This window comes from Acomys minous (genome assembly GCF_964271855.1).
Source record: "Acomys minous genome assembly, chromosome: 18".
In the NCBI taxonomy this organism is placed as follows: Eukaryota; Metazoa; Chordata; class Mammalia; order Rodentia; family Muridae; genus Acomys; species Acomys minous.
The window spans coordinates 33455848-33469961 of record NC_140501.1 but is presented as its reverse complement, the minus strand read 5'-3'; the positions used below and the strand labels follow the sequence as shown (position 1 = coordinate 33469961).

At 38.0% G+C, this 14114-nt stretch overlaps 1 protein-coding gene across 3 annotated transcripts in view; it reads left to right on the top strand.

Annotated features, from left to right (window-relative positions):
* TDRD3 (tudor domain containing 3) overlaps positions 1-13841 on the top strand; it is a 130528-nt gene extending 116687 nt beyond the window's left edge. For all 3 annotated transcript variants that reach the window (XM_084767881.1, XM_084767880.1, XM_084767882.1), the window contains 2 exons: positions 8000-8125; positions 13597-13841. In XM_084767881.1, the coding sequence (XP_084624007.1) occupies positions 8000-8116 (117 nt within the window). In that variant the 3' untranslated portion in view covers positions 8117-8125; positions 13597-13841. The remainder of the gene's footprint in view (positions 1-7999; positions 8126-13596) is intronic.
* The last annotated feature ends 273 nt before the right edge of the window (positions 13842-14114 follow it).

The window sequence follows — 14114 nt, the reverse complement described above, 5'->3', positions numbered from 1 at the left end:
CTCCAGAAAGAAAAGTCATGGCAGTAGAATGTGTTATAATGATAAATTTTTAGGTGTTCATTCTTTCACATATTAATTATACAAATGAAATTACTCACCTTCTGTTTATAGCTTTTGAGCCTCTGAAGTAATTTTGTGACGGTTGTTTGTTTTGTTTTCATTGCTTTGGCTTTTGTTTTCTCCAGAGTTTTTTTCTTTATCTATATGCTCAATTGGAGTAGTACTGTAAGGAGCTCAGTTCCACTTCTCAGCAAACTACCTCAATCTAAATAGTTTAATTGAAGGAAACATGCCTTTTATTTACAATTATTCACTTTAGATTAATGTCGAATGGATTGCCTATTTGTTGAAATTTGTATTTTCTCATATAATTCTCAAATAATGACATCATTACTGTTTCCTGCCTTGAAACATGATAGGAAAACTGAAGCAGTGTGTCCAGCCATGGTGGACTCCGTACCACCGGTCAGCCCTGGTCACAGGCAGAGAGCTCCTGAGAGCCCTGCTGTGAGTCAACGTCTCTTTGAGCAGACTGATGTCTTTAGAGTAGACCACGCTTCCTGTTTGCAGCCCTGGAAAGTCTAACCTGTTAAGACAGTTGGTTTCAGAGAGATGCTTTTATTTTTCCTTTTTTAAGTAGTAATTCTTTGGATTTAACTGTAGTATTTCAGCAAAGATGGTGACCATTAATTAAATGATGATTGTGCTGAAGCATCCATGTAATCATACAGCATGGGACTGTAGATGTGCCCAGACCTAGAGAAATGCCTGGGAAGTGAGAGCTCCTACTGCTCTTGCCCTACAAAGGAAAGAGTTGATGGCCGACTTGGCAGTTAAGATGCACTGATTGCTCTCCCCATCACCCATGAGGTAGCTCGAACCATCTGCGCATCTGCAGCTCCCGGAATCCAGTACCCTTTTTTGGACTCTGTGGATCTGCATTCATATGTTCATATATCCATACACATGCACCCATAATTTGAAAAATCGTTTAAAATAATGTTATGCAAAGTGAGACTGTATGATTCCATTTATATAGAGGATCTAATAGAGTCAAGTTTAATTAAAAGAAGCTGTGAGTAGGGGTGGCGGTTGCCAGGAACAAGGGTTAGGTTAAATGAGGAGATGTTCAGAGGGAATAAAGTTGTGCAAGGTGACAGTGTCCTGGAGCAGGGCAGCTTGGCGAAGACAATTAGCACTTGTGTTGTGCAGAACAAGTGGCTTCTTACTGTTCTTCAAAAAAAAAGGAGAGGGGAGGGACAAAATCAGTGAGATCACGGTAACTGTGAGGTGATGGCTGTTATATGTATGTCTTTTATTTCAGTGTGTGTTTTAAATGTGTGTAACTCATTTTTCAAATATTCCTCAGCAATGCTGAAAATTCTGAAGTTAAAAAACCTACTAGAAAAGTTAAAGGAAAGCTATCTAAAGTGAGAACTATTAATGAAACACTATGTTCTTCAAACTAAAAACATTTAGAGCAGCCTCACTAAAAAAATGGCCACTAAATACTGTGGGACAATGTATTCTGAGCCTTAGTTTCTTCTAGAGAGTGGTGAGATGAAGAAACTCAAATCATTATTATAAATATTAAATAACATTAAAATGCCACACTATTGTAGAATAAATATCTAATCCTCTTTTTCTGTTTCTTAATTTTATAGACTTTATTAAACCTTACAAATAAGTGAAAATGACACACACCAAAATTAACATGCCCTAAATCTATTTCAAATTAGTAGTTATGTGTAGAGGTAGTTTTGAATAGAACAGGGTCCATGACTTTTATTATTTAAATTTACTACTCTTACTTTTAAAAGGCTCCTTTTCTCTGCTTAAGATACAATACAACCTTTTGATATTTAGTTGAATTTTCCTGGGTGCCTGAACTGCCCAAAGCAGCTGGTGTACATTGAGTTAAAGGGAAGGAAACCTGTGAGTCAGGACTGTGACAATGGACCTGTAATAGCTTTGCCTGTCACTCAAAAATCCCTGTTAAAATGTTGTCTTTAACTTGGCAGAAGAAACTTTTAACTATGTATGTATGTATTCAGATGACTTTGTGCTGCCTATAGAGTCACCAATTTTAATATGATTTTAGAAAACAGGGTTTTTGTTACTTTTTTAATTCATACCTATCTATCTATTTATTTTGGTTAATTGAGAAAAGCCTTTGTAGTTCAGGCTCTCCTCCTCCTTGCTCCATAGCTGAGACTGGCCCACATGCCCTGCCTCTCCCCACTGTGCTAGGATTACAGGTGTTCTCCACTATGCCTTTAATGGGAAATAAAGTCTTTAAAAAGGAAGTCAGAAGTGATTTATTTAGTGAAATGGTCCACAGTCCTTTTGAAGTTTTATATTTTATCAGAAGGAAACAGTATTATTATGAATGTGTCATAAATATAGAAACAGTTGTTTGGTAATTAGATTTTGAATCTTATTATTATTCTTTCTTTGATTAATGTTCTCCTCTTGTCTTCTACCATAAGATGTTTTACTTTAAATAAAACATTACCAGATATGGTGCATGAAAATGGAAGAATGGAGACTAATTTCCTTCCCTGTTTTCTTTTAATATGGTATTTGTTTCCATGACAATTCTAAAACCTAAGCTGTCATTGTTATAACATTTGCTGTATTTGATTTTGCATTGTAACAACTATCTCATATATTGTTGAACCTAAGGGTTTTTTCTACTTGCACAAGGTGAGTTCTTTTTAACAAATGAGACAACGACAGGCCATAGATCTTCTTCATGGGAAGAGCTGGAGACGGTGCTGTAGTATGTGCCCTTCCTTCTGTTAGCCACATACTGTAGTTTGGAACATATGCCCGAAGTGAAGCTGGGTTGAGTTTTGTAATGTTTGTGCCCCACAGGTCTCTAAGTTTGGTAGCTGTGAGAAAGAGAAAGACATAGGCCTATATACACGGCTACGCTTTGTAGCCTGAGCCTATTTGTCTTATGTTGGTATTAGCATATGATTTCATTTGAATGAAAGAGAAGCACCACATTTATCCTCTAAATCAATAACAATACAAAGAGAAAATCTGCCTGTGATTCCCCAGTGCCCTTTAGAGTACTGAAGTCTGTGCAGTCTGTGTCACTCCCCATCACTGTTTGGAAGCATACCAGAGAGGAAGCCAGGAATGTCAAGGGACCTGTGCCTTAGTCAGGTTGTGAAATTAATTACTTAAGCAAATAGTAACTTTTTAGTTTGCCATACTAAGCATTATTGACAACTTTGCCCTATAGTTTGTAGTTCTGGGCTATCATGGGCCTTGCTGGGTTTTTTGTTTGTTTGTTTGTTTCTTTGTTTTTTTTTTGTTTTTTGTTTGTTTGTTAAACTATAAATGTTAGAGTAGAATGTATGTCCTGGAAAGGAAAAAAAAGGCAATTAATAAACTAAAGATTAGTGTTGATTGCATGTAACAGTTGTGGGCATAGAAGTTAGTTATCCTCAAACCTCAAGAAAATAAAAGTTGAGTCATTTTTCATTTCAATTTTCAGCCATTCTAATACAATAGGATATTAGGGTAATAATTTATAAAGAGATCATTTACAATATATTAATGGACTTTGCAGTCCATTGCGTAATGTTTGTAAAAGCATGTTTGTCTTTACAGTGCTTGTTTGCTTAGTTTCACATTGTTTGGTTGTATGCCTGTTAATGTAATCTGACCAGATAGGCAAAGTAAACCCATTGAAAAGCTTCCAGTCAGGCCTTGATTTCGCCATGTTCTGTGTGTCAAGTATGTGATGTCTTCAGCAATACAATCTTGCCATCAAGCTCTGGAAGGTAGCCCAGAACACTGGCAGTAACCTTAAGTGTTTAATAGTCTTTGGAACCTCACTGGCCAAAGACTCATAAAGAAGAAGCTCAGTCCTGGCCCTGGGCTTTTGATTTGTTAGTTGGCGTCATATATGGCCATTACCCCCTATTAAAGGACATCTTTACTTCAACTTTTTAAAATCTATGTGGATAAACATATTTTAGGGAGCTTCGATAGTAGGAAGTCTTAATCTGCCCTTCCATCCCCTCTTCTGGGTAAACACAATTTACCCCTTTCTGTTCCATAATTTCCTTTTAACCCTTTATACTAGTGTATTCTTTCTGCCCTCCCCATGGGCCCTTATTTATTTCCTTTGACTTCTGTGGGTATTCTCAATGAAACACATAGTGAAAGATCCAAAGCTAGCATCCATAAATGAGAGAAGACGTGAAACATTTGTCTCTCTGGGTCTGGGTTACCTCACTCAGGATGGTTGTTTCAAGCTCCATCCATTTACTTGTGAATTTCCTTTGTTTTTTTTTTTAATAGCTGAATAATATCCCACTGTGTAAATATGTAACATTTTCCTTATCTGTTCATCAGTTGGTGGACATATAGACTATTTCCTAGCTGTTGTGAATAGAGCAACAATGAACATGGATGAGCAGGTATCTCTAGACTATGGTGTAGTATAGAGTACTTTCTGTGTACTGCCAAGAGTAGTATAGTTGGATCATGTGGTAGATGCATTTTCAGCTTTTTTGGAGAAGGTACATACTGATTTCCAGAGTGGTTGTACCTCTTTGTACTTATACCAGCAGTGAATGAGGGTGCTTCTCTATGTCCATGCCAACATTTGCTGTTATTTGTTTCTTTGGATCTTAACCATTCTGACTGGGATAAGATAAAAATAATTACGTAAGTCCCTATGGCTGAGGATATTGAACATTTTAAAGAACTTATCCTGGCTATTTGTATTTTGTCTTTTGATAACTCTCTTTAGGTCCACGCATCCCTCATGTTTAGGTTTGTTTGTTTGTTTGATTGGTTGGTTGTTGGTTTCTGATGCTTACATTCTAGATCCTAACTCCCTGTCTGATGTATAGCTAGAAAACCTTCCCTCGTTCTGTGGGCTGTTCGTTCACTTGATTGCCATTCTCATTTGCTGCACAGAAAGACAAAGCAGCTCCTAGCAAACATCCCTGCTCACCAGCTACTACCTTACGTGCTTGCTCATATGTTTAACTATACTTCATCAATGGTCCTGGAACATAGGCTGTATGATAGACCAGTTTATAGTGGCATTTAATAGAACAACTCGCTTACAGACGGAATATGTATGTTTGGGTGCATGTGTGTGTTCTCCGAATACAGTATGCAAAACAATATGCAAAGACAGTATGTAAAAGAGATGTTGCAAAGTTTCAACTTTGTATTGTTGAAATTATTAATGTCATCTTTGTTGGTTACTTTGCTTTGCTTAAAAATACATTTGTTTTGTGCTTGTCAGAGCAGTTCTTGCAGGTTTTTTTTATTTTATTTGTGTAGGAGATGGGTGTGTGTGTGTGTGTCTGCTCATGAAAGGTTTCAGTAGGCCAGTGAACATGGAAATCAGGCTGTATTTTGATAACAGATGAGGTGAACAAAGTTAGAGTCCTAATAACTAGTATGAAGTCTCAAAAGCCCAGGTGAAGATCATATTGGCTGTTTCTATCACATGAAGTTATTCGAAACCTTATAAAGAACCTTGCTGGGAGTCAGAAACAAAATAGTTTCTACCAGGACTCCTTGTATTGATTGAGCTCTGTGACTTGGGGAAAATTGCTTTCTCTCTCTAGGTTAACAGATATGTCCATCAAATCTAGTGGGATGGACTGGATGACCTTCCAGGATGCTGCTGGCTATGATGCAGTGTCAGTTTTTTGTTGTTGTTGTTTGTTTTAATTTGCTCCTGAACAATGAAATAATTTTGAGTTTTCAATTTGTTTTGGAACCTAAAGGAAGAAGATAGGCCAGAGCAATGGCCCAGTTCCATTAGATAGGCCAGACTCGTCACCTATAATAGAACTATGCTGTATGAAGTGGGATGGGGTGCAGTCAACACTCAACATTCCTCCTGCAGACGTTAGTGGGTGCTACGTGAAAGCAAAGTTTGCCCTCAGCTGCACTGCAGGAGATATTTAAAAGTTAATGAAAGCAAAGATTGTGCCTTTGACAGTAATTGAAAAGTAAGCCATGAGAATCTCAGTTTTTGACTGCCACTTTGTATAAAATGATTGTGAAGATATCAAATTACGTGCAAGAAATTTCATGGCTGGTCATCTCCCTAACACTAATTGGCTCTAGTGAGTGCAGTCTGCATGTTTTAAGACCAGAGAGACAGCTTTTCAATAGCAATATCATTTTTATTAGGCAGTTGCTCAGCACGTGCTGTGTCTAACTTCTAATGATGTGTTTCATTGTAAAGCAAGGACTTTTCAGATCTTCTCCAGCCAGTTCTGCAGCTGGGTGTAGGGAAGATTAACATTCAAGCATGATTCCTGCAATAATTACTTCCTCCCCTAAAGTACCAGATATATTTTCATCCCTTTTAGTTAATATGCAAGGCTTTAAGTGTTGTCATTTGTCATAAAATTAAGTATATCTCCTTTTCAAATTTGCAGTAATATTTGATAATCATCATTCAAAACAGTGATCAGAATAATAAAATGATAGCTTTCTCCTTTCCTAAGAATGCTTTAGCTTTTCCTCCTGCATTTTAAATGCTGTGCAGAGTTCCAGATCTGAGGCCTCTAAACAATTGGAGACTGACCTTTGAAAGGGATTTGGGGAAAGGAGAGCTCATCCCATTTTTGTCTCTTTAAAACTGGCTATTGAATTACATCAGATGAATTGGAAGATTTCACTATTCTTTGTAGCATGACAGGTCCTTGAAAATGATCATTAATTGTTGGCTTATCGCTTATTTCTTTTGCAGGCAGATGGAGACACAGGTTTAAACAGAAATGTTTACATTCAAACTAAATCTGTCTTAGTTGTCTTATATAGTTCCTGGACTTCAGTATCTTTTCTCTAAAGTGTAAAGTACATGCTTTCTTTTGAATACTGAAGAGAGTGCTTAATCATGAGACGAGTTCATACCCAATACTATCAGTGTGCAGTCAGAACGTCTTAGCCTCTACCTGTTTCTGGCCCGCTATAGTGCAGTAGTACAATATGTAAAAAGTCAAGAAGTGCAACTCAGACTTTCTTATAGCTTCCTATGTTATTATTAGAGTCAAGGGAAAGCTTTGAGAAAAAAAGATTCATAACATGAAGAGGAGGGAGAAAGAATAAATTTCCAAAATCATGCAAATTATTGTACTCTGATAATTTAGCTGGAATTTAAATTCTACTCAGTAAAAATAGATGCTATTTCTTGCATAAATAAAACTGAGAGCCAGTTTTTTTCCCTCATTCTGATAGGGTACCTAACTCATAGCTGAATTAATTTTTAAAAAGCACACTCAAAAAAAAAAAACAAAACAAACAAACAAACAAAAACAACCAAAAAACCCCCAAAATTCCAGGGTGGCAGCTCTCAGTAAGAAACCAGTGTGGTTTTTTGACTATATTTTGTTGCCTTTAAGACCTTTTCAAATATTATAATAAACTGCACATTCTCTGCTCGCTCTTTAATCAGAGTCCTCTAATTCCCCTGTGTTCTTCCTTGAGCTTGTAGATCCACCTTCACCATGAGGAAGGGAAGGGAATAAATGCTTTACTATGCTTTCTCTTGCATGAAGCTTTTGTGTATTTAAATTGCATAACCGCACCTCCATTTCAATATATTATTTTCTCTGTCTCTAGATGTAAGAAGATTCTTAATGTTGAAGATTTCATCAAATGAGGGTAGATAGTTGTTGAATGTTCTCTGGCTCTTCAACCCCTTTTTGCTGTCTTCCTAAGACTGCTTTCTGTACTAAACATCCAAAATGTATTCAGAAGAAATACTCAGGAGAATAATGTTTGATCCTTTCTGTGTTCTTCACATTTCATCATTTGATGTGACAGTCATGCTATTCTTTGGAAATTGTTTCCTTTAATATCTCTTGCCTTTCCCCCTTACCCTTGCCTCTCTCTGTTGACAGCTTAAGAAGGTATTTTAACATGAAGACTATAAACCATATTTACCTTAGGAAAGTTGGAGCTACTTTGAACATGCTAAATCACTATTCTTTGCAAATAGGAGGAAGAAGGCGCCTATGATCACACCATTGAGTTTCGTAGAGGAGGTGATGGACAGCCACGACGATCCACTCGGCCAACACAGCAGTTTTACCAACCTCCTCGGGCCCGGAACTAATGTGAAAAGGTAAAATTGACGTCGTGAGATAGTTTTCATATAAGGAACAATGTGCTTTGTGTACAACACAAGTTCAGCTACTGATGTTTCATAATGATGCACAAAGAAAAAGCTGATGAAGGATTGCATCTTTGGGTTGACATGATATGCCACTTTGCCACCAGTGTTTAAACACAAATGCTTCTAGAAATCCTTTGTTCCACTGTTGCTGCCTTAGCTACTGTTCTATCGTTACAAAGAGACACCATGATCAAGACAGCTTATAAAAGAAACATTTAATTAGGGGATTGCTTACAGTTTCAGAGGCTTAGTGTACTGTCATGATGGTGGGAGTGCGGCATCATGCAGACGTGGTAATGGAGCGATACCTGACACTGTGCATCTGATCCACAAGACACAGTCAGGGAAAGAGACGGGACCTGCTGTGTGCTTTTAAAATCTCAAAGCCCAACCTGAGTGATGCACCTCCTTCAACAACGCCATATCATCTTACCCTTCCCAAACAGTTCCCACTGAGTGGGGACCAAGCATTCATGAGGAACAATCTTGTCCAAAATACCACTTATTTCATTCTCTTTTTTTTTTGTGCTTTATGTTCTTATTAAATTTATTCTTATTTTTGAGAATTTCATAAATGAGTGCTATATTTATAATATTTCTTCCCCTGGGGAAGCCTTTGTACTTCTCCCTTCTCCTTCTCCAATGTCTCCTCCCCCAGTTCCTTTTCTCTTTCCTGGTTTCTTCACTTGGTCCAATTGTATACGCACATCTGAAGATGTAGAACTAGGATCCACAAATACGAGCAAACCTGCCTCATTTTTGAAGTCTTTATATTGCTTCATCTAGTTGAGTTTATTTAAAGAAGAGAGGATGTTTCACAGTGCACCATCAAGAGCCAGAAAGACAACATGACTGCTTACTGAAATGTGATTTGGAGGCCATTGGCTTATCTAAAAGCATTCATATTAGTTCCAGAAAAAAAAAAAAAACCAGCTGTCTGAAAATCATCTTCACTGGGAGAGAGAGCAGAAAGTCAGGAAGTTAGGAAACAGTCTCGGACATCACACACTTGACAAAGACCTGCCTTCTTAGTATGCTTTTGGAAGGAAATATTTTCACCATCTTTGGTAACTAGCCTGCCTTGTTATTATTTTCATTCCATTATTCCAGTATGCGGGAACTTTTGGAGAGTTGAAAACAATTTTCTCACTGGGCGTTTACTGTCCTACAGACTATTCTGGACTTAATTATATTTTACTTCCAGTGTTTCAGTAGCAAAACTATTGAAAAATTTCTATCAGCTCTTCCCAAGTTCTCATTTTACAGGTGTTCTGCCAAGAGTTGTAGGCAGGGTGTATTTTCCTCCAGGTAAGTGACCAGCACTCATGGAGTCCTTGAAGGGCAGATAATGTGAATCGAGGTGTGTTGTAAGTGAAAACTAAAAAAACTAAAAAACAAAAAACAAAACAAAGCAAAAGCAAAAACCCAAAACAACCCCCCCACCAACAACAACTTTCAAAGAATTATAGGGGAAAGTAAAGTATCTCAATAATTTTATGTTGATAGTTAAGATATATTGAGTAAAATGTCATTAAACATTTAACCTACTGGCATCTCCTGGTGTTAAAAATGCTGTTCCTGAGCTGCATCTCCTTCAGCTTCCCAAAGCTTATTCGTGTGTTTGAAACTATTTCTAATATTCTAATATAATTTGCAAGTTTTTCCTTTTCTAACATTTAACTTCATATCTGACAGTCTGCCTAAAGCAAAAGCCTAATGCTAATTGACTTCTGAACTATCAGAGCCAGCCAGTGTGGCTCTTCCCTTTTATCACGGCTCTTTTTTGCGCTCGATACAAGGCCATCAAGCAAACAGCCCTGACCCTTGCACGGATCAAAGAGGAGTTGCTTCGTAACTCTGGGCGTTTTTCTGTAGCATCCAAGAACCGGTTCTCATGACTTTTTAAAAAGCAGAATCAAATATATAACAATTTAAAGAACTTTGCACTGTGGAAGATTAAATATATACTCTTAAAATAAGTCCTTGTGCTTACAACTAAGTGTCACTTTAAAGTAGGTGAAAATAGAGATCAGTTTCCTACTTTCTATAATTTTTAAGTCACTCAACACAGTTTTTAATGAAGCTAAAAGTTTTCAGGAGGATGCCAGGTTTCTTGGGGTTTCCGTTTGGGGTTGGTGCGAAAGAACAGGATCCAAAGGGCTGGAAGTGGAGAAAGCAGGGGAGGTTAACATGCACCCAGGCCGGAGGGCTCAGTCCTCAGCCTTCCAGTAGTTTCTTTCATGTATTTTGTGTGTTTGGGTTCCATGGAAAGTTTTCTTTGGAAAGGACTATATTGCTTAAAAATAATTATATACCATAGCCTGAGGTCAAATAGTGCAATGTAGTCATTTCCTAGTCAACTTAATGTGTCATCATCTTACTTCCTGTGCCCCCTCAGTTAAAACTTCCATCTTGGATGCTGGGGCATGACTCTGTTTGAGGCCTTGCATGCTTAGATGTGACAGGCTCTGGATTCTATACTCGACCAAATAAGTCAGTCTGTCACATGGTCCAGGTGTTTGCTTGGCTTGCATTGTTTTCAGAGAAGAAAGGTAACATTCAAAATTTTAGATTCCCAGTATCAACCAAAAAACTTAATTTTGGCTGGCAATCATTTAAAAAACTAATTTGTCGTAGAGTTTACTAAACAGTAAAGTGAGCAAGACTTGCTGTGTTGGCTAGGAAAAAATATTTTTGCATTTAGCTCAAAATATTAAAGCCAATGAAAGAAAATTAGATATTGCTGAGAAACTGTCTTGAATGGGATGTTTAGCAATACAATAAATACACTTCCTGTCCTTATTACAAAATTGAAAACTTTTTTTTTCTTCTCATTTCCTTTAAGTTTCTATTATCTTAAACATCCAATAGAAATACATATTGGTAGTCAGCCATTTGATTTTCCATGAATATAAACATGAAGTTAAGTATGCTCAATTAGTGTTTTTTTTTCAAAAATTACTTAGGATCCTGAGAAATAGTTTAGGCATTTCTGTTATCACTTCTAAAAATATAATTTTAAAATTCATTCATTTATATTTTAAGTATGTTCCTGGGGCATAAATGACAGAATTTTAGTTACAAATTTGCGTTTTATTTTCCAGGAACATTTTAAAACTCACTACACACCCCTACTTTCTGCTTCTCAGTATGGAGACATATCTGAATCACCTGGGCCTTATATTAAGGCCAACACCAGAGATTCATAAAGAAAGACAAAACCTCAAAGCAGGGCCTAGTAAGAGAAGGGAGTCTGTGCAGTAAAACGATAGCTCCAAATGTGAGAAAAAGTGCTGGTATCTGACTGAGATTTGAGGAGAGACAGCCCCAAATCCCCAAAATTTTAGTTGCTGGGCACTGTCTGTAATTGTTCTGTGCAGTTTGAAAATGTGAGTGGGTGTAGAAGGCTGACTCTACATAGCTCTTCAGACAGTAATACTGACTAAACTTTGGATAATAGGAGGCGTTTATAATGCGATTTGAGCCCTAGGCGCTCCATAAATCCAAAGGATCAGCCAGTGAATTCAGTGTAGGGCAGAGTCTGCGAATGCTGAAAAAGGAGGGGGGGGGCACCCATAGTCCTAGCGAGTGGCTTTTCATGGCTACAGTAGACTGAACCCAAGGTGGGTGTTGGGAATATTTACTGATGCTTTTGTTTCAAAATGGAGTTTTGATGTGATGTGCTTGGTACAGTCGTGAACTTCTGAGTAAGAATAAAAAGGTCACGATGAAATTTAAGAATTATTGCTGTTGATTATAAGTGGGATTACAGAATCTGCTCTGTCCACTGCTTAGTTCAAGTTGCATGTCTGGCTATGAAGAGAGAGAAATTGTAAGACAGATCAGCTGGAACTCCCTAGTATTATGAGGATTAGCAATATGTACTGTGAACCCATTCTGAACTTTGGTCCAAGTTATTTATTTAATGGAAGAATAATCTTCAGAGTTAACTAGAAACCTTAAAATGAATAGCTCTCTGTAGATGCAGTGACCACGTTTCTTCTCAAAAGCTCCAGCTTTTAACACAATTTTTAGCTAGTAAAAGGTATGTTTTTAAATGTAGATTATTTTTAGACAACCTTATGTAGCATTGTTTTGCATAATTTTTGTATCAGAGTCAGGAAAATTATCCTTATGAAAACAGCAATTAGCCTGTGGTGCTGCAGGACTGACATTATGTCAGCATATGAGCATACAGGGCTCAAGCTGACGGGGTGTTTCAGTGGTAAAGCACTCGCCACACCACCTGACCACTTCAGTCAGTCTATTTGTGGAGCCCACATACAGAAGGAAAGAGTGTGCTCCACAAGGTTGTCACCTGACATCCACATGTATGCCATGGTACACACACTGTCCCCTACCACGTGCATATATAATTGTTTAATTAAAGGAAAGCAGTATCTGGGAGCTCTCTTTTCTGTTTAGGAGTCTGTGGGCTTTGGGCGACTTAGGAGCTATGCGTTTACAGTAGTGGATTACCTATCCTTGGCCTAGCACTGTCTCCTTTGTGAAGCCGACCCAACAAGTCTCTTCATTATCTATCTCAGCTCTTATAACTTTTGTCGTTTCAAATACTGTGCTACCTGGTGCTGGAGAGATGACTCCACCCTTAAGAGCAGGTGCTGTTTGCTCTCACAGAGAATTGAGTTTAGTTCCCAGAACCAATATTGGAACGCTCATAGCACCTGCAAGTCCAGCGTCAGAGGATCTAACACACCTTCGTATCCTCTGAGAACACCTGCACATGCGCACAGGTGCATACCCACTCATTCAAAGAAAATGAATCTAAAAAAAAAAAAAATTCAGGTACCTATCAAGGTGGGAAAAGGTTGAGGGAGGTGACAGGTGACCAACGTAAATGGTAAATGACCTAGGTGGACTAAAAATGTGGAAGTGTGGGTAGGACAGGGTGGAAAGCCCAATTGGATAACTGCTTCTCATTTAAGTCTTACGCGTTGAAGGAACTAGTCACTGAATCCAAGTCCCTGCAGTCAACACCCACTCTAGCCCACCAGGGATACACTTAAAGAAGAGAATTCTGTATATTTTTTGAATTTGGGGTCTTTGGTTTGGTTTTGGTTTCTCAAGATAGCTTGTCTCTGTGTATCCCTGGTTGTATTGGAACTCACTCTGTAGACCAGCCTGGCCTTGAATTCAGAGATCTGTCAGCCTCCACCTCCCCGAGTGCTGGAACTAAAGGTGTGCACCACCACTGCCTGGCCTAAATGTTGGCATTTTAATGTTGCTTTCTATAGAGATTTAAGTTTATGAACCAGATTTTTTTCTAATCAATTCTGTATGAGAGTACTGATATTTATATGAACATTTCACATTAAAAAAAACTTTCAGCAGAGCTATGTCTTTATAAAGTACAGAAGAGGCAATCTAGGCTCAATTTTATTTTCTTCTTTTTGAAACAGGATTTTGTGAAGGAGGAAGGCACCAACTGAAGCATCTCGGCAGCCCACTCCTAGATTTTCCACACTTCTTCAGAATGAGCATCAACATGCTGGATCTGAGTTTTGGAGAAAGAAACAGGCAGATCTTAGGGAAAAGAGTCAGCGTATACAAAGCAAGGGGGAAGTACTAAGTTCAGTAGAGCAAATGACTTTACATGTGGAAGAAGAAATTTTCTTCTGCCATCAATAAAACCATTGTGCTACTATGTATGTTGTACTGTTTTCCTTGCCTGTTATTTTTCTTGTTGATCTGGCATTAATCCTATACAAACCACCTTCTATGGACCATCTTATGGACATCTTCCCCTATAATTACATAATATACTAACTGTGTACTTTAACTATAGGACGAGTCAGTGGGTGGACTGGAAGCAAAGGATATACATCTGAAAGTCAGCTTCCTGAGAGGAGAGGAGGGGCGCTGTGGAGGACCTAGTAATGAGTTGCCTAAATACAAACTCTTCATTCACTGAACAGTT